The sequence below is a fragment of the Magallana gigas genome, chromosome 5 (genome assembly GCF_963853765.1).
Source record: "Magallana gigas chromosome 5, xbMagGiga1.1, whole genome shotgun sequence".
NCBI lineage: Eukaryota > Metazoa > Mollusca > Bivalvia > Ostreida > Ostreidae > Magallana > Magallana gigas.
The window spans coordinates 55,863,217-55,890,687 of record NC_088857.1 but is presented as its reverse complement, the minus strand read 5'-3'; the positions used below and the strand labels follow the sequence as shown (position 1 = coordinate 55,890,687).

The following is a 27,471-nucleotide window of genomic DNA, read 5'->3' as shown; positions in this document are numbered from 1 at the left end:
CCGGAACTAAATCGTGCGACTTCTATGCATTTGAAAACCTACCCATGTCAATGTAAATAATATGTCGTGCGAGACCTCATGGACCTAAGCCAAGGTTCCCAGGAAGTGCAGTGTTTTTGAAGTTTTATATTTTTGTGTTCGAAAGCACATAAAAATGCATACGTTTTTTTTATCAATAGCTATTTTACGAAGGCAATTTTGAAAACAAATATCAAAGAAATTGCAACAAATAACCCTGTCCTTGACCTCGGATCTTTAACGTACGTAAAAGGAATCTGAAATCTGATATCCAGTGCGTAAAAAGAACTTTGGAAAAATATATATATTCTTTGATAGAAACAAAAAGTTAACATAAATTAACCTAACAATATTATCATTTATTTTCAATTAATGGCTAGCTAGATTATTCAACAAACTAAATTAAATTCAGAATAAATTAATGATTCCGTGTCACCGTGTCATTTAAACGTTCAGGCACCGTCACCGTGTCATGTTAACGTTCAGGCACCGTCACCGTGTCATTTAAACGTTCAGGCACCGTCACCGTGTCATTTTAACGTTCAGGCGCCGTCACCGTGTCATGTTAACGTTCAGGCGCCGTCACCGTGTTATGTTAACGTTCAGGCGCCGTCACCGTGTCATTTTAACGTTCAGGCGCCGTCACCGTGTCATTTTAACCTTCAGGCACCGTCACCGTGTCATGTTAACGTTCAGGCGCCGTCACCGTGTCATTTTAACGTTCAGGCACCGTCACCGTGTCATGTTAACGTTCAGGCACCGTCACCGTGTCATTTTAACGTTCAGGCCCCGTCACCGTCTCATTTTAACGTTCAGGCACCGTCACCGTGTCATTTTAACGTTCAGGCCCCGTCACCGTGTCATTTTAACGTTCAGGCCTCATCACCGTGTCATGTTAACGTTCAGGCACCGTCACCGTGTCATTTTAACGTTCAGGCACCGTCACCGTGTCATTTTAACGTTCAGGCCCCCGGTATGCTCAGGTTTCGCCGACTGGATTTCCTGATTTTAAAAGTACGTTGCATTGATTGTAGATATCATTGAACTTTTAACTTCCCAGTTCAGGAGATTTACCTGGATTTCCTTGTTCAGCCAATATCAGAACGTCTGACAGAAAATTCTTCCTCTCGGCGCACGAAAAGCGGAAATATTTACATGCTGATGTCGTGCTTCGAGTTTGATTGTTGAGTAAGACTCGAGCTTAAGTAAATATTATGCATGATAATAAAATCACAAGGAGGACGGGGTGTTATAAAGGGGCGGGGCTTTCATTGAATATGCAAAATTATATTTACAGCCGTATGACCTGCGATTTTAATTTCTTATTGGAATTGGTTATTTTAGAATTGTAATTTACTACTTAAAGTGACCAAAAATAGGATTTATGATTTATATGCTTCTGTTAGTCAAATTTTTGTGGGGAAAAGCTATTTCGATGTCCCGATCGAAGCAAAATTTCAGTATTATCGTCCTATTCAAAACTGAACATGTATTTCATATTTATTGCTTTAAGTTATATGAATTATTATCATACATGTAATACCACTTTTTGCTGCATAATGATAATTCTAAAAAGAAAAAAAATACAGCTCATATTGCTTTCATTCAATGACACTGATACTATAAAAAGTATATAATGTATAAATATAGTATTGAAATTAAAATTGCACGTTAAGCAAAAGCAAGGCACTTGGAATATTTTTTTTTAATATTTTAAATATTTTAAATATTTTTTTTCCCTTTATTTCATTGGAATAATTAAAATATATTCTTAAAAATGCATCAAGCTCAGTTAATTGTAAATAACTGGATAGCGGGTTATCAAAGTACGTGTGAATTTTGGATTGCATGATATTTCTTTGTTCTCATCGTTTCAAGTGCATATACGGAACTTCAACTAAAAAAAGTCGGATTTTTAACAGAAGTCATGCTCTGTTTTTCAACATGTTGTTAATGGACGCCTCTGAAGTTTAGTTTTGGCCATCACTTACATGTAAGTGCGCATGCGACATTGGACTACCTGTAGCATTTTTTAACACCGCCAATGTGGCAATACAAGATCTATGATTTTACATATCTTCGTTATTTTGTCCTTTTTCAACTCGTCTTCCACAGTGAAAGGTTTATATTTCCAAATACACTGAAAACACTGACATTGCTGTCAATCAAATTCAGAAACTCTCATTGCCATTGCAACCAAAGTCCGGAAAGATTTTTGAAATTAACTAAGTTAATTAGAGAATGTTGAACTGATCCTCCGGGCTATTATGGACATTCAACATATCCAGTCATCTAAAATACTTAATATCAATAAATCGTTAAGCATGGACTCGAAGGTCGTGATAATTTTAAGCTATGACCGACATAAAAAGTGAATGACGTCCTTGTCCGGACCTCACGCCAGGTCAGATAACTCAACCATGTTCTTGTTTTTAATTCCAAATATAATTTTTTAATTTCAAAAAGCTTAATTTTCCCACTAAATCTATGTTCTGATCTCTGCTCTCCGTCACGACCCAAAGCTCTCTGCATGACCACTGCACGAACAAAAAAATAGTTTCGACCTTGGAGATTTAATCCCAGGCTATTCGATTCAGTTCATTTCCTTTCACTTCGGTAATAAGGGAAGTGAAGTTTTTCGATCACCAAGTAACCATTATCGTTGAGCAAAAAAATTGAAGAAAACCCAAGACGCCTTAAAATTTACCAGGGATTTTTTTTCTACGGAATTCCACATCTTTATATATACAAATAAACAAAAGTGGTTTTCCTATCTCGAGTTTACCCGTTTGAATGTCAAGTTTTTGTATGTTTTTGAGTCTTGGTTTTAATTGCATTGTACAGTAGTATACAGAGTAGGAAATATTCGAAGAAAAAAAAACCAATTATATTATCAATAACCGAATCTTAGAAATTCTCAAACCTATCAGAAAGAACAATTAATTGTATGTAAATTATTCTAAATCTTCATGTATTTACATATTCGACCCCCCTTTTTGGCATGCGAAAAATCTATTTGTCATTTATTGTAGGAAAGGCGCTAAATACGTAATATAGAGCTTGTGCCTAATTCCATTGTAATTATATTAAAATAAGAATATATTGAAACTCTAAAAAACCCCAATGGCGGACTGTTTCTGGATGACACAGGGATTCTAACAGCTGTTCACTTTAGTGCATTGTGTCTAGCATAATCGTGTCTCATCTCTTATAGTGAATTCATAAGTACATGTATGTGTTTGCTATTTATAACTTTTCCTTTTCACATATACGCCCTTAAAAGTAAAATACTGCAAGAATAAATGTGAAACGATCGCAAGAATATGTATGATATACATGTATCGGGTTAATAAAATTCATTATTTGATCATTGGTTGGATAACAAAGAGCATTGTTATTTTCCTTTAATATTTTTGTTCCATTTTATTGACAGTCAAAATATAACATTGTCTGTTGAGAAATCATAGTTTATGTGATAATAAAGGCTGAAAAACTCATCCCAAAATTCTCAAAAATTATAATAAAAGAAGAGAAAACAATAAATGCTCAAGATTAGTACAAATACAATACTGTCAACCGTGTACAATTAAGGTTCATCGATACATTGTTTAAAAGAATGTGTAATTCTTCATAAAGACGATATTTAAATGATAAAATTAGTGTTGATCGACACTATTGTATACAACTGCTATATACAAGATTATTTTCGCCCCTTGTAGTTGATCGCCCTTCTCCACCTGCAAACTGTTTGGCTCGCTCGTGAATTCAGGCACGTAGCATCGTTTTTGAAAGTGGGAAGGCCAGACTCATCCAAAAAATCTTTACAAGCAAAAAAAAAAAAAAAAAAAAAAAAAAATAAGGGAGGGGGGATTTTGAATTTTTTAATTTTACAAAATCTTTAAAATCCTAAACTTCAATTTCACTCCTAATTTTCTTATTTTCATACCATTTTTTTCTTACTCCCAAAAAAGTGGAAGGGGGGGGGGGGAGTCCATGATAATTCAGTTTTTTATTTGTAAATTAAAAAAAATTAGTTGCTGCGAGAAAAAGTGGGGGGGGGGGGGGGGGGGGGGGAGGTCCCCTGGCCCCCCTGATGCTACGTGCCTGTGAATTCGCCCAGACACAGTTGTGTTTAAAGAGAGAAATTTGAGACATTGGAATTCGCGCCGTCTTAAATTGCTGCAAAAAGCAGACAACAAGGGCGAAAGGAATAATAAAACGGACTCGAATATTTCCATATATACATTAATGATGATTATTCAGGAACTTTTGAAGGATAATTATTGATTAAAAAGATGAGTTAGATGAAAATATAAACAATAAAATTCCAACGCAGGGTAAGCAGGCATTTTTTCTGCAATGCTACATGTAGCATATCCCAAGAAGCTCATGAGAAAAAAGAAAACAGAAGAAAGAAAGAAATATAAATCTTTAAGATTCACAGAAAAAATAATGGACAGTCATTTTTATTTCGGCACATGACGCAATCATTAGTGTGTCAGATTACAGCTGTTCTACTTTTGATTTGCAAAGTTGACCTCGCCCTCTGACCTTAAATCAATAGATTCTAAATCTGGAAGCTAGTAGCCGGTTGTATCTAGGTAGTGTATGTGTATCTACGACTGCAGGTTGGGTTGCATAGTGATAAAAACTGAATTACATTTGTCGGATGATTAACACAGTCTACTTTTTTTAATGTACCTCACTACACCAAGACTTATACTTTTTAAGACGCTACGTCACAAGATGGCGATTGAAATATTTTGTTAAACTGTTTATATCGTTCAATTGTGTTGTATATCTTCGTAGCTCAGTTGTTAAAGTATTGGGCTTCTGAACCGCGGATCATGAGTTCGAATAAGCCTGGAGCTTTTGTTCATGTTAAATGAATTAAATTTTTGAAAACGAAAATTTTCATCCAAAATTGCACATTTTTTGCCTATTAGACTTAAATACTTCTTATCCATTATGAAATCTATCATAATCAAGTAATTTTCTGCTGATTTGAGAAAATATTTCACGGGGTGTAGTGAGCCACCTAATTTTTTTTTTTTACAAAATTGTATAAAATTTGCATAAATTTTAATGAATAGAATTATAAAAGTATTTAAGCAATATCAATCATTCTTTGGTATTATGAGGTAATCAAATACGGTCATAGTGATAAAATCCAATAAAGCCCGAATGCCTTTATGATAGATTTGATCACGCCAGACCGCGCCTGATCACCTCATAATATTCAAAGAATTATTCCTTATTAGTTATATATTTTTCAGCAATGCCACGAATACATATAAAATAGTCATTAATAAAATGTATTGGACCATGCATTACAAAATCGATTCCTAGTGTTATCACAGACAAAGGCATTGGAAAGTGTAAATGTTACTGGTTTCATGTAATTGTGCTTCGGTCTCGGGTTTTATGCTAAAGTTTTTGTATTCTACTGTGTAGCCAAAATATAAATATATTCTATTTTCTATGATTAAATTAGAAACGTTAAATTTTTACAGATATTTTATCATAATGTGTAATATTGTAATTTTCTTTGCAGATTTATTGCTATGATTTATTTATAGAAGAAGTACGTTGTTCTGTGTATGTATTTCTTATACTAGTAATCTAATGAGCATCAAAAGCCATTGTAAATATAAATTTTCATCATTTTTTATCATTCTAAATTTCTTGCCTATTTCATGATTATGATATATCATGAAACTATAAGTGATTTAATATAATGTATATTATATTTCAATAATGTTTTCTATATGTAATAGTTTATAAAGAGAATAGTCTCCATGCTCGTGGTTGTTTTTTTTCGATCACTATTATGTGCCTCAATAGTTTGATGGATTGATACAATGAAGTGGACCCAATGAATGTAAATAAACATGATGGTGCAGCCATCTTTATACAGTATCATCATAATTCTGTATTCATTAGAGGGCACATTTACTTTTATCTTTTTTAGATTATGATCACTTGAAATGTGTAATGGATGATCGAACAAGATCAAGTTATCACAACTTGTCAGCAGTCCCCGCTCTTACAACTAGTCAGCAGTCCCCGCTCTGACAACTTGTCAGCAGTCCCCGCTCTGACAACTTACAGTTATTACGTCTCGCAAACAACTTTAAGTCATTGCAGATACAATCTACATGACTCGCCACTAACTTGTCTGGGTTACATGTAGCTTACACTTAAATTCATTCTTCTGGGTAACATGTAGTTTACATTTTATTTAATTAATTAAGTATACAGACAAATAGCTTGAATTATCTTAGCCACAGATATATTACATGTACATTTGGAGAACGAGAATGTGACTCCTCTGTCATAAGTCGACGTATTTACACTTTCAATGTAAACAAAATAAAAAGGTTATCTTTTACATTTCGGAGTTTCCATCTGAAGCACGCGTCTGTGCCTCTAGGTTTCCCGTATTACTGGTCCGGATTGAGAGAAGGTACGTGGGTGGGTTACTGGGGCCCTTTGCTAGGGGAAGCCCCGTTAGCGGTACCCGTGACCATGAGTAATTGCGTGGCGTTTAATGTTTGCTACGCATGTTTTATGTAAACCGTTTTTTTGCAAAGCGTGATATTACATTTATAGAAGCCAAAATAGACATACAAGTGCTTTGTAAAAAGCAAAAAAAAAAAAAAAAAAAAAAATTAAAATGCAAAAAAAAAAAGTTCAGTAAATCAATTAAGCATGTAATTATTCCACGTCTGCCTCAACATTTGTTTCTTGACAGAAATATTTTCTCTTTTAGCCCGGGGGAGGAGTAAGATGAAAGAGAATTACACCTTTGACAATAACACAGTTACTGATGTCTACATGTATATAAGTGTTTTCTTGACTCGGTCTTGTTGAACTATTTACGCGGAACAGCCAAGCTTTTTGATTCAGATTTGGATCTTTGCACACTTGTGTTGTCGAGCTGTGTGACTCAGTGTTTCCTCTAGGATCAGTTCCTGCAGGAAGAGGGCTCGCAGATCTAATCATAGATATCCGAAACTCCACAGCATAGCTTCTCCTTAGTACCATCTGGTGCTCAGCCTCGATCAGACCCAGACTTATCTACAAACATACACATACATATATACACATACATATACACACATACTCACATGTCCACACATACATACACTGTAGCACTCGCTGATCAGTCGATATACAAACATTCAATGCCTTTTTGCAATATTTATTATAAACATGTATATTTTGTGAATCAACTACATCCACATCTCAGTGTTATTATTTACAAGCATCGATAACTCTATTCAAGAGGATTTGGATACATGCCTTTTTTCTGAACCTCTTTTAATTTATACAATAAAATATGATTGAATCAAATCAATGGCTCATGTTTCATTCTCAGTCCACGGTCATAAATATTAGGGAAGTCTTTAAGACCTTGGGGTTGATAGAAATCGGAGCCAACTTTTTTTTATAGACTATGGGTTTTTATTTTAAGAGGAAATTTTTCCTTACATTGCCGAATGCAATCGTTTTGATTATCAAAAGGTATTGTCAACTGAAGACCGTCTTCAACAAAAGCAGTATTCAAAATGTGAAAAAGTTCATCGCCAATTTAAAAGACCAATTGGCAACTATATGTTTAATTTCCGAACGGTATGATAATTTTTATACTAAGCCTTATTGTTTTTTTTTTAATTTTAAGAATTCTGCGTCAATAAAGCACCCCCCCCCCCTCCATCTCTGTCGTTCTATGTAACATCGCCTTCACCTGTCTACATATACATCGTAATAAGCAAACTGCAATCCAACAAAACCTTTAAACTATTTCTATGTATTGGCTTGATAAACAACAAATGTGAAATATTTAATTTCCCCTTTAGCTCTTTTTAGAAACAGAAATATTTTCTTTACATACTAGTATATCTTCCTGTATAATATAACATACACATTTAATGAATGGTCAAGCGTCAACTACTAGTATTGCACTTAGGTAGTCTTTTAGAACCATTTTAACAAGACCTTGGACTGTTGATTTCCAAGAGCCATGGCTGAGTGGCCAGCAATGAAATAGACAGGCCTACGTCACATTGCTGTTTGACACAAGTACCCAAAGTCCAAGCTCTTGTTAAAATGGTTCTATGGCTTTCAAACAATGTCGTAAATTTGTTCATGACACCGATAACAACTCTTAAATCCTAAAACAACTTAAATCCTAAAACAACTGTTTAAATCAAATATATAAGTAGCTTATATGAATTTTTGATTTTGCAATAATCTAACCAATGAGCGATTGCCGTCTGAAGTGACAACTTGTTAATGATATCAGGGGATTAAAACGTGTAGATTTGATGTTTCAATATTTACATTTTCCAGTGTCTTTGTCTATGGTATCGCTACCAATGAATTTTGTAATCTTGTATGGTCCGATACATTTCATCAATGGTCCAATACATTTCATTAATGACTATTTAGATATTAAATCGTAAAAATGTTGCATAAAAATTATATAAATATAAGTAATAAGGAATCATTATTTGAATATTTTGAGCTGATCAAATATGGTCAAGCGTGATCAAATCTGTCGTAAAGCCCATCGGGCTTTATTGGATTTGACCACCCCCGACCGTATTTGATTACCTCCTATACTCAACGAAAATTCCTTATTTCTTCATAAATAGTCAATACATTGTATATAGTGATTTAACTGGTGGATTTTGATTGCATTTGTTTATAACCTATTCAATGCATTGGTCACATCTTGTGAATTTTACAGATGTTTATATAATTGCAAATGATTTGAGTCCTGTTTTCGATTTTTGCAAAATAATTTTGTTTATGACTTGCAAATGTTGTTCATTTTTAATTCAATTATTTGTTCAACTAATTAGGGACCCTCAAAAACAACAATACGGTACATTTCTGTAAACACAAGATATATAAATACAGGAAAGGAAAAGAGTTGCATGAAAGGAGAACAGGAAAACATTGACATATATACATCTTATTATCTATATGCATATATAAATACTTATATACACACTAATATGTACATATGTACATGTATGTACACGATTTACATAATTCATAACTTGAAGATTTGACTTCTTCACGACTTAAAAGTCTCTGATATCTTGTGTTAAAAGGGATTCATACATCTTTCTTCTACAGCACACACATTTATCTCAAAATTATATTCTGTCATTTTGGTTTAAACTTTATCAGATGACAAAAAGATTAATAATGATAATGATTGATACAAATTTATCCACACGACATCATTAATGAATCTATTAGAGTGTCCACAGCGCGCTCATTATACGAGTTCCTTTACAAGGATACTTCGTCTAAAAAATGAATAGGAAAACCGGCTTGAAAATAATTTGTTTGTGCGTTTAATTAACTTATTTTTAACAAACCGTGTTGTTATATTAAACCAAATATTTTGATTTCATCGACAGAATGGCAAATTAAATCTTCATTTTGAATGGTTACATGTGATCGTTTTAAATGTACAAAAAAAAAATCTACAGATACATATAACTAAACACAACAATAGATGATACGATGAATTTCAACACTAATGATACTGTTTACAAATATGTGTATATATACTTGTAGCATATTTTCAAACCATATATACGATGCATGTACATTTTTAAACACATTTTGAATATGTTTTTACGTTTATTGATTGCAATTCATCGTTATATGTATTATTCAGGGGTTATAAATGAAATCTTTTATATGTTATTAAAACTTTCCTTCAAAATTCTGTACATATCTACGCCTTCTTGACTCTTATTAAAATTATACAATGCATGGTGTATTCTAAGTATGGCATTATTATTTTAAGTCATTTTGCCACAATTCGTTTATTACATAATTTTGCTTATAAGCGTTCAGTAGTGTTCACACGTGCATTCGTAGATATTTTTATCCTTTTCATTATTAATCCTATTACAAGCGGTTCAAACATAATTCAAGGGGAATTTACATGTTTCAATTCAGAAGAAATATGTACACATGCTAGAATCCCTGCCGTCTTGACAGTATACAATATATAGAAATATATACACATACATGTATGTTTATGAGGACTCTAAAAACGACATATTGACAAATAACTTAAGATTATATCTGAAGTACTCAATATGATATTGCACGTTCGATCATGCTCTCTTCACATGTTACATGCACATGTATATTTATATATGCGCCAATTTAGATTAATATTGCGCATGTAAATATACTCGAATTATTTTTGTCACTAAAGTAGAAAAAAAAAGATTATTTTATAATTCAAATGCATGAATGGTTTGAATTGAAACAATTTTCTGGGTTTTTCTTGGCCTGGGGAATGTTTGAACTAAAATACATATTATGTAATTAGCGTTAAAATGATTTGGTCGTTACAGTCCCCGGCCCGTGGCGTTGATTAGTCCGTCCCGCAGGTTACTACTTACCCAGAGATATACGTTTTGACGAAGTGTCAACTCTAAGCCACCGTTACCTCTACTTAACTATATAACACCAAGTCAACATCCAAACCCTTGATACATGCATCAGGCAAGAAACTTGGAGGGGAATTTAAGAAATTTATCTTGTAGAATTGCGGGTATAAATATGTCGTATGTGTATTAACGTTTGGCAATTACGCCAATCTTTAATTATTCTGCTTTGTTTCATCGCTTTATGGATACTAAGTACGTCACCTAGATTTAGTGATTTGACAGATAGCGGTAAAAATTGTTTGCATGCAGCAAACATGGAAGTATTTAACAGTTAAATGCCCACAAAGTTCCACGTGTTATATAAAAATGCAAGGCGATTCAATTCCATTCAATCTAATCTTTTTAAAAGTTCTTTTATTCTTTATTCTTAAAAAAAACTCAAAACACCCTAATAAGTTTTATCAGTGAGTCACGTGACTAAGGGGAAACCCAATTGAAGAGTTATATAAATACGCACGGAGACCCTACTCATAGCTCAATCTGAATCGAGTCTTGTAACGCTGCAGTCGGGAACAACCAACGAATGACAGTTTGGCTTTCTCGAGGCAACGCGCGGCTAGGTGAGTGTGCAGCTAACCGAATCTATTTTTTTTATATGTTGAATTCTGATAATAGCTTAGCGGTTAAATGTTTTTCTTTATAAATTGACAAGTGATAGATGAGACACGCTTTAAAAAGATAAAGTGCAGTTTTGTGCAAATAAAAAAAAAATACTGAGGCATTTCGAATCCTGGTGCAAAATTTAGTGAAGTGACATAAAAGTAAGTAAGCAAAGAGTTTGTTTCTTTTCTTTTTTTTAAATCCGTGACAACGCTCGGTCGTGTCTGCACTTTTGTCTTCAGTTTTATCTCTCCATTCTCTTTACTCCATTTCGCAGTCTTAGCCTTCAGCGACCATCAAGATAAAGTAAAAAATTAGAAAGACAAAACGCTTGTTTTAAAAAGGCCTCATCATTTTGTATATTTTAAAAACGCATCTTCTTTTGATGACACGTTATCCTAGGGTGTAGGGTTTTGTCTTTTCGCTCATTGGGTCGTGGATTTTTATCTCTTTTAAAACACTTGTGTGCTTACCCCTACGGAGTGGAGAGAGATAAATCCTCACCCACTTGATGCGAGCATCATTGACAGGAAAAACGGACCATTGCTCACATCCTGATAGATTAATTATTTGAAGTGTTCTGTGCATTTTGGTATTATGTGATGTATTCTAACACTTCACATAAATAATATTTTCCATAGGATATTATTTCGAATAATCAAACGTTCTCTATCTTTTTTTAAACTGTATTTTACTTTTTCAGAAGAAAACGCACCAGGAAACTTGTAAGCAGAATAAAAGGTAAACATTTTGTGTATATTCTTTCATTTGTTATGAATAATTAATAAATACAGTTTCATTTGTCTGAAACATTTTGATAAAATGTGCAACAATTAATTCCACAATTTTGCATTGCTTTTTCAAGATGACTAGTCCTACAGAACAGTCCGAAAACACCCCACAAATAGCCCAGATCTTACAGTTTCTTCAAGACCCAATGGAAGTTCCCCAACTATATCTGTCATATTGTGGTAAGTGCAACGTCTGTCTTTCTATCTAAATACTGGAAATAAACTCACTGTTCAGCGAAGTTATCCCGGAAAAGCTATTGCTTACCTTCGCGCTCTCTGATGCCTGCTTAGTTTCAGCGCACCTGTTCTATTTGACATCACTTTAATTGAATAAGTTCAAACCACACCGCGTCATCTCAGTGTGTCGTTATATGTCGTCATACTTGATGTCACCCTTGACATCACAATTTAATGCAAATATGTTATTGTACCTCATGTACCATTGTATGATAATAGTTAGAGAGAATAAATTGAACTGAACATCTCATTGTGTCATTATATGTCGTCATCTCATTGTGTCGTTAAATGTCGTCATCTCATTGTGTCGTTATATGTCGTCATTCTGTGTGTTTCAGGCGAGGCGCAGACTCCGCAGTATGACCACGAGTACCAACCCCCCTTCCACCACAAAGAATACACCACCGTTAACAACACGCCGTATGGTGAGTCCCGAGTCTCAGTCTCATCTCTTGTCATACATATTGAATTACCGGGGAATGTCGGAAACAACCATTGAAATCCTTTCTTGACAATGCCATCACCTTGATTTTCATTGGTATTCTTTTATTCTCAGATGACCCAGCATACCACCCAGAAAATGGTTCCGATGGCAGCGAACTGGAAGACGATGCATCAGGTAAGGACCAAAGGAGGAAGATGCGTCTTCCATCTTTCCCAAAATTACACTCGGCAAGTCGCAGTCAACCATCTGGTCTCTGTTAAATGAGGAGCGAGTTGGCCGAGACGTGCTAGTGTTTTGATGCACAACTAAATGTATATTGTCTCCTTGTAGTGATGTTCGACTACCCAATCACCCAGGGCGGCCAAGTCTTCTGTCAGAACTGTGCGTACGGGCAATATCATGGATGCTCCTGCTACACCAACAGTGGCCCCGTTCCCCATTACGATTTGCCAAGGAACACAGACCCCGAGGAGGACTCCAACGACTCCATCGAAAAGAAACTGCCCAGTATAGACATTTTCAAACGTGATACCCGTGAAATTATCAGTTCCACAGACTCGCAAATTCACGAGACTGGCAAACGAAAGCGAGGTCAGTGTCAAAAACATGATTAAAAATGAAATCAGGTTGGGGCTAATTAATACCACGATGTTTAATTAAAACTATTATTTATCTATGATTTTTTTTAAACAGGGGCTAAAAATATTCTACTGTGGAAGTTTTTATTGGCCGAGCTCAGCGCCCCTAACCCGGTGTCTATTAAGTGGGTTAACAAGAGCGAGGGCACCTTCCGATTCATGGACACTGTGGAGGTCAGCCGGAGGTGGGGTCAGAAAAAACAAAAGGCCGACATGAACTTCGAAAAACTGAGTCGAGGGATAAGGTACTTACTTAAAAAATATTGTTATCCATTCATAAAACATACAATTCAAAATTTGCAAAAAAAAAAAGAATTGTTAATTATTATTATTTTTTTTTCAATTCAGACACTACTACAAGAACAAGTTTATGACACGTATAGACGGTGTCCGTCTGGTTTATAAATTCAACTGGTCCAAAATCCCTAAAGAATGGCGACCGTTTGGAGTATGAGAAAAACCGGAAGTTTCTGGGTGTCCATAAAAAACAATCCGAGCCGGGAAATGTGCACAATATGCGCTGACACATTTTTTTCTGAACTGTCTCGAGTTCCGCAGAGGAGGACGAAGAAATCTCAGCAGTCTGTTGTTCAAAGCTTGAAACCATGGTGTGTTCAGACGTTTTTGCTAAAAACTCAACTTTCCATCGTGTGTTCGATTTTATTTGTTTTTGTTTTGAATCACAGCGAATTTTATCTTTATTGACATGTATATGTGACATTTTGTTGTACATAGAAAGACACTACGACTTGTTGAAGATTGATGTTTAATAAATATATTTAAATGTTGAATTTTATTTTTTAATTTCATAATTTGAAATGGAGTGAATGTTGTGTAAGAATATATATATTTAATGAAAAAGACACCGAGAAAAAAAAGAGAGAAAAAAAATGCAATGCGAACCAATGAAGCAAATTTATTAGCATTTTTAAAATATTTTCACGAGAGAACATGGAATATGGCCTCTTCTAAAATTATTTGTACAATTTCCGGTTCCGCGATGGGGGTATTGAGAAGAGGAAAGTCGGTGTCACGCCGACGCGCCACGACCGCGTTGGTACTGTATCTATTCCTGTTCCAAGAACTGTCAAATATAGCCCACATTGATGCCCCCGATAGTTGCTAAAACCAAAAGAGAGCCATGCTGCTTTTTTACTAGGTATATGAAATGTATTCACATTCGATTTTAACATCGTTGTTGTTATCAATATCCTTGTAAAAAAACCTAATAAACCTGAAATGAGGAAAGATGCTTAACATGACACCAAAAATAAGGGGGAAAAACTCTGTTATTAATGAAAAAATACGGGAAATCCCGTCATTTTGACCGTTTTTACACTGTCAGGCGTTTCCACAAAATAATGTTGGCGGACAAAGTGTGAATAGCCATTTCCTTATTAAACAATCTAAAATTAACGTGAAGCATTAAAGTAAAATGCATGATGTTCTGATGAAAAAATAGGCTTAAAAAAGTTGTAATGCTTGGCTTGGAATTTTGTTAAGGGATATAAATTATTTCTTTCTCATGTTCACAACAGTTGACGTTAAAGTCAGCATTTACATACACATAGCCCACAATGTAGCAACCATGCGACATGTAATCAAATCATTTACAAATTACAAAATAGAAATCGTGTAATTTTCCAGGACTTTGAAGCACTTGGATTTTAAATGATAACTAAAATATTGAAAAATGTTATCAATCCACTCATGTAATGCTCTATGTTACCTTACTTATCAATAAACAAACCAAGTTTGTAGATCTACATGTATATATACATGTAACACGAAAAAAAAAACCCCGAATGTTAATTTCAATCATTTAAGGATATCAACTCGAGGAAGGGAAGAACTAACTCAATAGAACTCGACAATATACACTACAATTTTACCACGAAACTAATGAATCGTGATTAATAGTTCAAATTCCAAAGCAACAAACCCAGAACTAACTCCTCTCAATCCCGGCGCCCGTACCTCTGGGGGGAGGAACTATGTTAGCGGTGCCGGTACCGGAGAGGCGAGGGCCGGAAACACGACAGAACCAACTGATTCCTAGCGACTAAATTCAAATTCAAACCTATATCACCCTGTGGTAATTGAAAAGTTAAAACTTTGTTTGCTATTATCCGGTACTCGTGTAAAGCAGGTCGCGTTATATGTATAATCGTACGCCTTCCACAGGATGAACGCTTATACGGAGTAATATCATTAACTGAAAACCTACTTTTTTCGAGAACATTTGCCAAATTAGATTTGAATTACTGAATTTTTCGTATCAACATGGTACCGTTTAAGTTAATAAGCGTTTTGAATGGTTTCTCTATGTTGAAATGCTATGCCAATATTGACCAATGTCATCCAATTAAAGACTCAAGTGTTGTTAGAATAAACAAGTATTTGCAATATCAAAATATTTCAATCTTTTTTTATAAAATCTTTTTTAAAAGTTCCTAAGTTTATTTCATATATAAAATTATATTCAAATAAAAAGGCATTAACTGCATACTCTATCACTTAATGACAAATGCCAAAAAGTTCACCGTATCTACGAATGAAGTTTAACAGACTGCATAATATTTTTGAATTTTGAGCGCAGTGTTAACGCATATGAATTAGGATAATGTTAAGACAACTTACAAAAGATAAAAAAATTACACAAACAACGAGCAAACAAAAAAATAACAACAAAAAAAACCAAACAAATAAATAAAATTAATCTTAAAAAATGAAATTTTGAGTTGAATTAGGTAAATCAAGGTATCGTTGATGCAAAAAGGGGAAAATGGAATTTTATTCATATTTCTTTAAGTTGATAACTATTACACCCGTAAATCAATACTAACGCACTTCTTTATCAAAAATTGGCACAACCGCTATGTTATTTTATTTTATGTATCTAGCCAAAAAATCGGGAATTCCAAAACTTGATCTATGTAATGACAACTGCAAAGACCTTACACACTGATGCATAATTATGGGTTGTTTATGTATTATTTGTCAGAGAGCACAACTATAAGCAATACATCACATCAGATATAATGATAATTGCTATAATGTACAAGTAAACAGTATTCATACTCTTTTGAGTCTAAAATAGGATTGGAGGGGGGGGGGGTGAATTCCCTTGTCAAATGCTCCAGAATTCCACAATTATAAGAATACTTTGTTTGTTTCTTCAATGAGAAGTCTTACTCTAATGTAGTTTTTTCAATGCTTAAAAAATTTAATATTTTTCGAGCCATTTCTTGATACTTTATTGATCAGAATAACTGGGGAAATCCTAATTTTTTTTAACCATGAATAGTTTTATGAAAACGGTCCATACACAGAAATACTGCGCCGTGGTCGTATCGAAAAACAAAGCAATAGCGATTATGTTTATGCTGAAGAGAATTTTTCACCTAGATTTAAAATTAGGTCAACAGTGGAAGTTTGAAAATTCAAATCGACCAATCAGAAGCGCTAGCCAATGAAAAAGGTAGAGGAAGTTCAACAGGCAGCATATTGATAAAGCGATTTTTTTCATGTCTCTGTTGGATTTTTATATATAGCTGACTTGGAAAATTTCCCTCTTCCTATTTAATTCTTTTTATCGGTGTTCAGGTGTAATTTTCTTAGATATGCATTATTTTATTAATTGTCACGTTGCGCGCATGTGATTACGCGCACGTGATTTTGTTGCTAATCGGACACCGTGTTATCAGCAAACAACTGTTAGTCTACAAAGTTGCAAAATATTTCCCGTACTCTCTAGATACTAACATAAATTAAGTTATTTTAAAAACAGATTAGATGAATGCATTTTGAGTGAAAAGGAAAGAATTTTTAGATTTTTATTGTTGTTGTTAAATCATATCTTCATAAGATAGAAACAATGATAGAATATTCAGATATAAATCCTTTGCAAACATACTTATGCATTATCTTATTTTCTTTCAGTGAAGATAAAATACAGGGTCGTTTTGTAGTTTTGAAGAAAGCACTTTTTCTTCTTAATACTTAGGCATTGGTTTTTTTTTTGTAAGCAATGAGCTCAAGACAGACGAAGGAGAAGTCTGCCTGACTTATATCTGATATAATGAACGCACGAAACTAGCCTTAGGAAACAGTTTAGTTCCATAGAAACTTATACGTTAAAAAAATCTAAAAATCTTTTAAATTTATTTTTTAATAAAAAATTGTATCCAAGAAAGAGATGTGAATTCACCACACGTTTTTGAAATGTAGCAATTCAAATGGCAGAAGGGTGGGGGTCGGGTTTCACAGGGACAGCATATTTCAGAAACGTGGTATCGGGGAGAAGGGCAGGGTCCCCCACCCCTGCAATTTATACCAATTTTGTTTGCATCAAACATTTTTCTTAAAATTACATATAAAAAATTGAATTACCAAAGAGTTGGCCTCCCAAATTTTCTGGGAGCATGTAAAAAAAATTAAGCCCCCACAACTTTGAAATCAATGCTACGTGCCTGTCTTTTTTTGAGTAGAATCTCTTCAAGTTTATATTTTGATTTGTTTAGTTACTTATTGATCCCAGTTACAGAATCACAACCATATCGGACAATTTATGGCATCATGCTAACTGCAATGAGAACCTAATGCTTCTAATTTCATGTGCACTTGTTGCTAGAATGGTTCACACCTCAAACCTGAAATGACGTTATTTTCGATGACACTGTACTCCCACTCTTATAAGAACAATTTTACAAGACCTTGGACTTTCGGTATGATGTAACTATCTTTTTCTTGCGTCAAAACAAGAATAAAATGACGCTGCTTTTGAGTGTAACATGCACAGATTGCGTAGTCTTCGCTCAACAGCCAGGCAAATCTCGTTGATTTCAAAGAGTCATGGCTGAGTGCCCAACAATGAAATAGACAGGCCTAAGTCACATTGAGTGTAACATGCACAATTTGCGTAGTCTCCGCTCAACAGCCAGAAAAATCTTGTTGATTTCAGAGAGCCATTGCTGAGTGCCCAACAATGAAATAGACAGGCCTAAGTCACATTGCAGTTTAACAAAACTATCCAAAGTCCAAGCTCTTGTTAAAATGGTTCTATAAGGTTCAAATTCATGTGAGTTTTGGATTTAGAACCATTTTAACAAGACCTTGGACTTTCGGTAGGATGTAACTGTCTTTTTCTTGCGTCAAAACAAGTTAAAAATGACGCTGGTTTCAAGTGAAATATACACAAGTTGCGTAGTAATAGCTCAAGAGCTATGACCAAGTGGCCAGCAATGAAATAGACAGGCCTACGTTACATTTATGTTTTACACAACTACCCAAAGTCAAAGTTCTTGTTAAAATGGTTTTAAAGGATGCATTTACAGTACTGAAAGGTTTTGTTGTCACAAATGATAGGGATTTACAGAAATAAAAGCCGCAGAAGCAAACACCTTCCCTAAGTTGTTATCCATTATGTTGAAGTTCCAAAATCAAGCACACATAGGAGTATTCGAATTTTCTTAACGTCAGGTATTCGAAAAGAACCAAAGAGAAACATGATAACAGTTAGGGGGACAAACAAAATCCATGTTCATGCAGTAGATCGTGGTTGTGTTTAAAATGTTAGACAATGGTCTACGATTAAATATAAAATAATCAAAGAATTAAAAGAGTAATGCGTGATGGTACCGCTAGCAATTTACATATGCATAACTATGTCTGATGTTCAAACATGTTTCTTACCTGTCAACAGTTCTCTGATGGTCAACCAACACGGTAGATTTTATAGTTTAGTTTTATAGTTATATCTATATATTATAGGAAATATTATTTGTTAGATATAGTTAGGAAATATTATTTCTTATGCTGAGCATTAATCCGTCTTCCTTATTTATCTATTTACAAGTCTGCTAAATGCAGAACTGCGTATCTTGTAACAGGCAAATGAACAAGCGAAGACGCCTCGTAATTTTTCCCCCTTAAAAACTAACAGCTATAGAGCCAGAATCAGTTTAACTCTTTTGCAGACTGACTTTATTATTGTTCAGTTAAGTGGTTGTTTTTAAGTGGTATAAGGAATTTTTTTAACACATAAAGCAACATACCCTGAAATTGACAAGTAACAATCCTAAGATATTGAACCTAGTTTTCCACTGGAAAATATTTATCGCATACTTCTGACAAAATCTGTGCAAAATAAGCTTCAATTGTGCGAGTAACAGTTTGGGATATCATAATGCACTTGAAATATCTTGCCCAAGTAAAACTTCTATAGTATTAGCAAAGAGGGGTGAAATAAGGGGGTAGGGGATGCACCTTAACATAAGGTCGAGTGACCAAGTCTTAGCTTTGTACTTGTGTCACTCTGAAGGATCTTTATCAGCCCCTCAGCCCCATTCCCGCTGCGACATCTGGCCGAACTGTCAAGTCTCTGAAATGCCACAACTGATTTTGGACTTCAAGATTGCAGGGTACATTCTCGTGTTGCTACCCACAACGAAAATCAACTTAGCTCTAAGGGACGCTGATACAAATAAACAATTACAAAAAAAAATCGTTATCATGTTCTATTCAACATATCAATATAGACAAACATCGCCATTTATATACTATTTGGTGTTCATCTATATACAATATTTCCTCCATTACTCAATAGTGGGACTTTAAATATACACAAACACCACCATATATATACTATTTGGTGTTCATCTATGTACAATATTTTCTCCATTACTCAATTATTAACGATTACTCTAGACAGCTGGTATATAAATTCATAATGCGATTAGGAAATTCAAAGTTCACGATAATGAAGCAAAAATCAGCGCTATGATCTTGAAATAACATATCAAGCTCAATCCTCTTCTCAAAGCTGTTGAACACGGATAAGTGATTAGAGATTGACCTTCGATTTGAAGCCCAACTCAACTAAAGGACGACCAAAGGCTGGAGTTTCTAGTTCTTCCATATCTTTCCACAGATGTACATATAGACCCGCAACTATTTGAAATCAGACCCTTGCGTGACACACACGCAACTTTGTGTTTTGATGTACTTCATATAATCTTGTGTCAAGACTTATTTTTATAAAATAATAATGTCTAGCTCAGTTATTTGCTGCTCAAAGTATGAATAAATATAAAATTGGTACAATTCAACCGCAATGAATTGCCCCACGTCCGAGACGCGTTAAATATACACTAGAGTTTAAACTGCGATTTCCTTTTGAACGAGCCCTATTTAGTCATTTTCGTTGGATCTTAAATATCATAGGAAATACTCCAAAATGATGAGATGTACACTTGGAGTTGCTGAATGAAAAATAAATGCGGTCTGAATCAGAGGGAAACACTAATCACGCGCCATTTCCCGCCATACATCTGGCGATGTTAAGACAATGGTCAATTAATACAGCGAACAATTGTTTCCGTTTGTAGAAATTCAAATGAGTCGAAAAGGTCGATATCGTTTCAAATTATTTAAATACAATATGCGAAAATAAATTCTGAAATGAATTCTGAGAAATCACGGTTATTCAGTTTGTACCGCAGTACATATGAACAAATAGCAGTCGTAAATTATATTAGAGAATTCATAATAAAAATAAATACTGCATGTACACCGCGACGCTCCGTGCGACTTCCGCTCTCTTCCTCGCCTGAGACGAGAATTGACTTGTTTTGAGATATATGCAGCTGAATTTAGATTTCATCGAATTTAATCCAAAATAAGACCTCCTGAAGACCTTGAAAAGTATTTGATTTGTTACTCACAATTGAATAGAAATGATCTGCTTTACTTATAATCTTTTAACAGATTAAATGATTATACAGAATATTTATGATAATATTTTGACAGATTTAATTCCCAGGTTTGCCAGTCAAGAATCTTCTTGTAAGATACGAGTGACAACTTTAAAATAAGATATTTAAAATTTACACAAATACTTGACATTTATACCATTATCTATGCATGCATGTAGCTAATTTTGCAATATAACAAAATGTGTAGTTCAAATCTTTTTTTCAATGTTTTAAGTGTGACATAAATAATACAACGTACTTTCTTCGCTTGTAAATCATTTTACATGTACTTCGAAAATTGTTTTTTTTTTATCAACAAAACACGATGTTCCTGGATCAGAATTGGTTTTTGTCGAATGCCATAAAAACCTTGAAAATCAAAATAAATTTCAATACGTTGCATAACCTTATAAATTAAATTTTAATTTTAAACCTTATATTAATAGAAACTCGTGTATTGTAATGAACATGTTTTTGTATTTGTATTTTGACATTTTGGCAAACAGACAGAAGAGACTTTAGTATCTTTAAGATTCATATACATAAAAACACTCATATTCAGTAATATCTCAGAAATTTGGCCAGAAGAGGTTCATGGAAAAAGGGAACTTATTATAAGCTTATTTGTTTGGACATAAAATTTCCAAACAAAAAAATCTAAAAATGGAAAATAATATTGTTGCTTACACGATCAAAAAGACTACGAAAAGACCCTCTTGTCCAACCTGCAGTTCTTTGTTACCGGGTTACATGTATGGGTTCAACATGGTGCCTTGTCCAAAAGTTAGTAAATTGTATCAACCCTCGTCCCTATCAGTCACAACAATATCGTTCATGACTCTCTTCAGAAACTTAAATCTTTCCAGTCCATTTGGCACTAACCATCAATAGTCAGCTAAAGACTGTGCTACCCAAACATTCATGCATAAAAATACATCAAGTTACTTAAATTAGTATTTGTTCTCCGGATAAAAACTCACGATCTTCGAACAAAATTCCAATATCGTAGGAATAAATGTTTATAAAGCCTAAAATTACAATGGTGGCCACGGTCTGCTGAAATCTAAAGTACTATACGGGTGCGCGAGAGACGTAATTACGGGGTAAAACATGGAAGCAGCAATAGATTTGGGTGGCTTCCTTGCGTGGGTTGACCTTTGAACTCCGTTGAGTCCAGTACTGTGACATCACAGGGTGTATTTATAATGCTCCTACTACTGAACATATGCAGACACAACCGGAAATTCGGGAAAACACGGAATTTTAAGGTACCTAGTATTAGTTTCCTTAAGAAACTAGCTTCTGTTAAGGACATAATAGCTCAAGATTGCTTTAGTAACACTCACATGAGCATCATAGAAAGTACTTTGAGAATTTCTTACCAATTCTTACTGTATAAATATGCATATAACTGTGCATTTTTATAAAAAGAACAACTGATCCTGAATGCCCTGTACTTTGTGATTGCAGTTATTTAACGAAATAATGGCCTGTGATGATGGGTATCAAGAGCCGCCTGTGAGTACATTTTATATGATGAGTAGTATGATCAACTAGAACCGTAGATATTGGTACATTCGCTCTTTTCAGGAAATTAACGTACACCGGCATCTGTCGCAATTCTAAAACTGTAACTTGTGATATTTCAGAGCATTGAGTTTTCTAGTGAGATGATGAACGAAATTTTCCGAATAATCGAGCCCCAGACAGGTGCGTTGTTTCTTTTTGTTTTTCTTGTTTATAATCTTTCTATGTAATTCAATATTATTGTCATACTTTGATATATACATTAATTTTTTTTTTACGTACACACATTCGAGAAGTGTTTACGGAAACTCAGATTTTATGAAAATTATTCCGGAAAGTAGGTACACATTACACGAAAAAGTAATTCTGCCTAAACCATCGTAGTATTAAGAAATTGTATCATAATAAAAAAAACCCCTTACCGATGTCTTCTTTATTTGCAACCATTAAAGATGCAATATCAAGAATTTACATCCCGATTAATGCCATCTGACATCGAAGATAAACTTCTTTCCTTTATATCCACAAATTACCAGTGACTTCCTCACGGATATATTTATAAGAAGTTCGAGTAAAGAAAACCTTCCTGTGATTCTTTTTATTATTTTGCTAACTACCGATTTGGTTTAATTTATGATAATCAAGACCAAAATGAAATTATCACAAATGAATTTAAGTGTTAAAAAAAACCCGAGATCGGGTTTAAAAACCACCGTCTTGTCAAATATCTAAAAGTTGAATAAGGTGACATAAAAGAGATCTGTTTTTTATTGCTATCAGTGTAATAATTTGGTTTTTCTGGTTTTAGACGCATTAATATCGGAGGCCAGTGAGCCAGGTTTCGAACACATTCCTCCCAACGAGGGGCAGATCGGTAAGTTTCACATTTCATTTTTTTCATAAACTACATCTTTGAAATCGAAGTAAGAGCACGTTTTGTATCTAACTATAGAGTATGAGAAAACTACTATCAACAAATACTAACATTGATCGTTTATGATTAATGTGAAAAAGGAAATGGAGAAAAGTAAAAGTGACGAGGGGGTTTACAACTTAAAAAAAATGAAGCAATTGTATTCTTTGAATTTCCTTGTACTTGCTATAAAACGGTCTCGAAAATCTAATTATTTCCTTAAATGGGATGTAATTTTATAGATGTAACAACAATATAACCTTTATTATCACAAAACACAAAGGATATGTTACAATGTTGATATAGGGAGGTCTTTTTATCAGCAACAGTTCTACTTCTGTTTTTATGATAAACTGGATAACATGAGAGGGTAAGTAAAAACGTTTGAAAATGTAAGCAAAGGTTTTAAAACAAATCAAATGATATGTAGTATATGATATCATGTGCAATATATCAAAACTGAAATGGGATATTTTTTATTCGGTCTTCCTGTTGAGCAATACATAACGTGGAAATCTAATCCATACATATACGTTGTAAACTGCATTGCGTAATGAATTACACAAGCCGTTAATCAACCTGACTAAAACATTCAATGGCTCTTCATTAACATAGGTCTCCTAACATGGCAAGAGTTAGGTTCCTGGTGTATGCTTTAATCAAGCTGTTGTAATTGGGCGCCTTTTGTTGTTGTTTGAAGTATTTTTGTTGGTTTTTGTACATGTAGTTGCGTTAGCCAGTAGAAGTGATTTAAGTGTACAAATAACCAAGTCTTGATTATATAATTATATAAAAATCTGGGGGTTTTCTTTTTGTAACAATATATGTGCTCTTTATGTCAATATCATGCCAAATAAAAGTTGTACATGTACATGTTTTCTTAAAAGAACAAGAATTGCTCGTATTCACCTTATATCTACCATCTAAATTTACAGGTACATTCGAAACTAACCCCCAACTACCTCTAGCTCTACACGATGACGCGTCATACGAACACAACACAGAGAGCATCCACTATCAGAACCATTACTCGCCATATGAGTCACAGCCCTGTTACGTCACAGAGGACCACTGTCTGGCCTCCACTGACATCAATAGCCCCTGTTCCCAGTACTATACCAGCGGCTACCACCCGCCTTGTACACCAGCTCTGCCCACTTTCCAGACCTCATTCCAGCCTTACTATGAACATACTGAGATCAAGTCAGAGGATGACTCCGAATTTGTTGACCAGAGTTCGTTCATGTGCCGAAAGGGCAAACGAGGTCAGGTCAACTATTTTTGTCTTGTGTGAATACGTCTAACTAGGTTTCAAAAACCAATATTATATTTGAAGTTGGAAAAAGTATGCAATATTCTATAGTACGTTATCGAAATAATGTTAATACACAAAGATCTATGTTTAACATGTAGGGTTCTCTTCAAAGACTTATCACTGTTTTACAAATATCCAAATCATCCATATTTATTTTGCTTTTAGGAGCCAAAAATGTTTTGTTGTGGAAGTTTATTTTGGAGGAGTTGCGGAATGGGACGGAATCGATCCGCTGGGTGAACCTTTTAACAGGGACCTTCCGGTTTGTGGATACAACGGATATCAGCCGGAAGTGGGGTCAGAAAAAAAGGAAGACGGACATGAATTTCGAAAAATTAAGTCGTGGAATAAGGTAACATAACTTGGCTATGAATGTTTGGTCCCATAGTCTTGAAACAATATCAGATCTTTAATGAATAAAGTTTTAGAAAACACATTGAATTTAAAAAAACAACTTCCCGGACATATCTAATCATGTTGTTGACTACATTAATCATGTGCTGATTTTTGGTGAATAAAAATAAGATAAGTCGATACGTCATAAATTGGTTGACGTCATCCTTAAACAACTAAATATGGACTTTTCTGTTTACTGCACTATAATTGTTGTTTCATCTCACTTGATGTATAATAAGGTTTTTGTCTGCTTTACGGTATTTAGACACTACTACAAGTCTGGGTTCATGAGCAGAGAGGACGGTACCAGATTAGTGTACAGATTCCACTGGTCCAAAGTGCCCAGGGCGTGGCGACCCAGGGAGGTCCAGTACGAGTTTGACAGACGGTGTAGGAAACAATACTAACACCAAAACATTGTAACTAATCAGACAACACTGAAGGCTGGGGAAGATGCAATATTGTAACTAATCAGACAACACTGAAGGCTGGGGAAGATGCAATATTGTAACTAAACTGACAACAATGAAGGCTGGGGAGGATGCAATATTGTAACTAAACTGACAATCCAACCTACAAGGCTGGGAGAGATGCAATATTACATGTATATAACTTATTTCATGTTCGTGACTTTTCTGAGTATTACGAGTTTGAAAATTGTGTGCTTTATTTTGCCATATCAAGTGCCATACCAGCTGTGAGGCTGTGAATACGTTTCCCGAGTGCCCTGTATCAAATATAAACTGACAAGTGCTCGTGAAGGACTTCACCCTTCATTTCAATTTTATACTTAAGTGTCTTCTATTGATGCATATTATGTGTTTGGAGGAACTTAATGATTTGCTATTTAGATCAAATTTATGGATTTGTGTATACATACATATGATTATATATATAATTTTATATTATGCTTTATATAGTAAAGTCCCATGGACAAGAAAAACTATATAGTTTTATTATTTGAAGAGTTATTACTTTTAATATTGATAAAAATCGAGTATTTGTTTCAATTAGTATAGACCAAACTCAAATCTTAACCCAGACATTTTAAATTACACGTCATAAGAAACATTTGTTTTCTTTAAAAAATATTCTTCTTGCTTCAAAAGTTCTGTTTAAGGTACATGAAGTCTTGTCTTCGGTCACTGAGGTAACACAGCAAGCTATTTATCGAACTTCATTGACCTTATCTGTACATTCCTTTTTTAGACTGGATACTTTGCAACAAATTTCTATTTTCTATTTTATAGTCTTTACAAGGAACATTTTTAATAACTAATCCAAAAATGACATCGCGTAAGGGTCACTCATTTACAGAAATAATAAGATAATCAGTTCGGATTGCTTGCTGATTTTATGTGAGCAAGATAAAAACGTTTAGGAAAAATTAATAAAATTAAAAAAATACTACAGTCTAAAAATTTACTGAAATGAAAAGTATTTTGAAATATGAAAATAAAAACGCCCTTTGTAAGGATTACACAAGCAGAGGTCATGCTATTTCTGGGAATGTGTTTTGCCTTTGCCTTGAATACTTAAAGTGATAACCATTTTCCGGAGTTTTATTTTATCGGATAAAATCAACATTGACACTTTAAGATCTAGATAGAGCTTCATTCTACCCACATATGTTGTACTTTAACCAAAGATAGAACATTTTTAATTTTTCAAAAAAGAGCTACACGCACACACGTAAACCCTCTAGAATATTTTACGATGCTAGTTCTAACAAAGGATTAAATTTAAAAACAAAACCAGCACACCAGTTCAAAGGAACCTTCTGTATTTGAATGTTACCACGGAGTTGAGGAGACGGTCGTGCTTTGGAGGATTTGAACGATTTAAATATTATGTACTCATCTAAATATGTTTACATTTGCAAATAGCTTTCTTTTTATGAATATTGGTCACGTGATCAAATCAAATCACGTGAAGCCCAAAGGAGTTTTCACAGGATTTGGTTACAAAACAAAGAAATTCATAATGCGATAAACTTTTTAAACATTTTGTTTATTATTTATACTTACATGTACGTTTGAGGAAGTGCAACTTACCGTGTATCTATTATATTGCGACAATAACATATAAAGTCATGCGAGGATTAGAAATTGCTTATCGATTCATATTTATCAATGCGTCTAAATTGTGACCATATGACCTGTTATAAAGTTTTCATATAAGGAAATATATTTCTAAATGTTAATGTTTTGTGTTCATTGACCATTATCACGAGTCCACATCTCTGACGTCACCATGATCTTCATGTTAGCTCATGGTTTGCTTAATTCTTGATTTAATATAGGAAATACTTCATAGGCTAGTAGTTTAATTTCTCAAACGTACA

The 27,471-nt window shown here is 34.2% G+C and overlaps 2 protein-coding genes and 1 long non-coding RNA gene across 5 annotated transcripts; 2 read left to right on the top strand and 1 right to left on the bottom strand.

Annotated features, from left to right (window-relative positions):
• Positions 1 to 6,237: 6,237 nt before the first annotated feature.
• Positions 6,238 to 23,086, bottom strand: LOC105342290 (uncharacterized). Of its 2 annotated transcripts, none has more exons than XR_010713805.1 (2): positions 22,926 to 23,086; positions 6,238 to 7,098 (listed from the first exon to the last, which is right to left on the bottom strand). It is a non-coding gene; the product is annotated as an uncharacterized lncRNA (long non-coding RNA). The 2 variants fall into 2 exon arrangements; XR_902504.4 differs by lacking the exon at positions 22,926 to 23,086 and adding an exon at positions 18,917 to 19,044.
• Positions 10,932 to 14,013, top strand: LOC105342289 (ETS-related transcription factor Elf-3). Of its 2 annotated transcripts, none has more exons than XM_011449189.4 (8): positions 10,932 to 11,071; positions 11,815 to 11,852; positions 11,977 to 12,082; positions 12,478 to 12,564; positions 12,696 to 12,758; positions 12,915 to 13,175; positions 13,278 to 13,467; positions 13,571 to 14,013. In XM_011449189.4, exons 3-8 carry the CDS (start codon positions 11,977 to 11,979, stop codon positions 13,674 to 13,676), a joined length of 813 nt encoding a protein of 270 aa, XP_011447491.3. In that variant the 5' UTR covers positions 10,932 to 11,071; positions 11,815 to 11,852; the 3' UTR covers positions 13,677 to 14,013. The 2 variants fall into 2 exon arrangements, with proteins under 2 accessions (XP_011447491.3, XP_011447492.3); XM_011449190.4 differs by lacking the exon at positions 10,932 to 11,071 and adding an exon at positions 11,683 to 11,703.
• LOC105342291 (uncharacterized) lies at positions 22,141 to 26,073 on the top strand. Its single transcript, XM_034461441.2, has 7 exons — positions 22,141 to 22,244; positions 22,447 to 22,494; positions 22,626 to 22,686; positions 23,312 to 23,377; positions 24,352 to 24,681; positions 24,897 to 25,083; positions 25,393 to 26,073. Exons 1-7 carry the CDS (start codon positions 22,182 to 22,184, stop codon positions 25,532 to 25,534), a joined length of 897 nt encoding a protein of 298 aa, XP_034317332.1. The 5' UTR covers positions 22,141 to 22,181; the 3' UTR covers positions 25,535 to 26,073.
• The last annotated feature ends 1,398 nt before the right edge of the window (positions 26,074 to 27,471 follow it).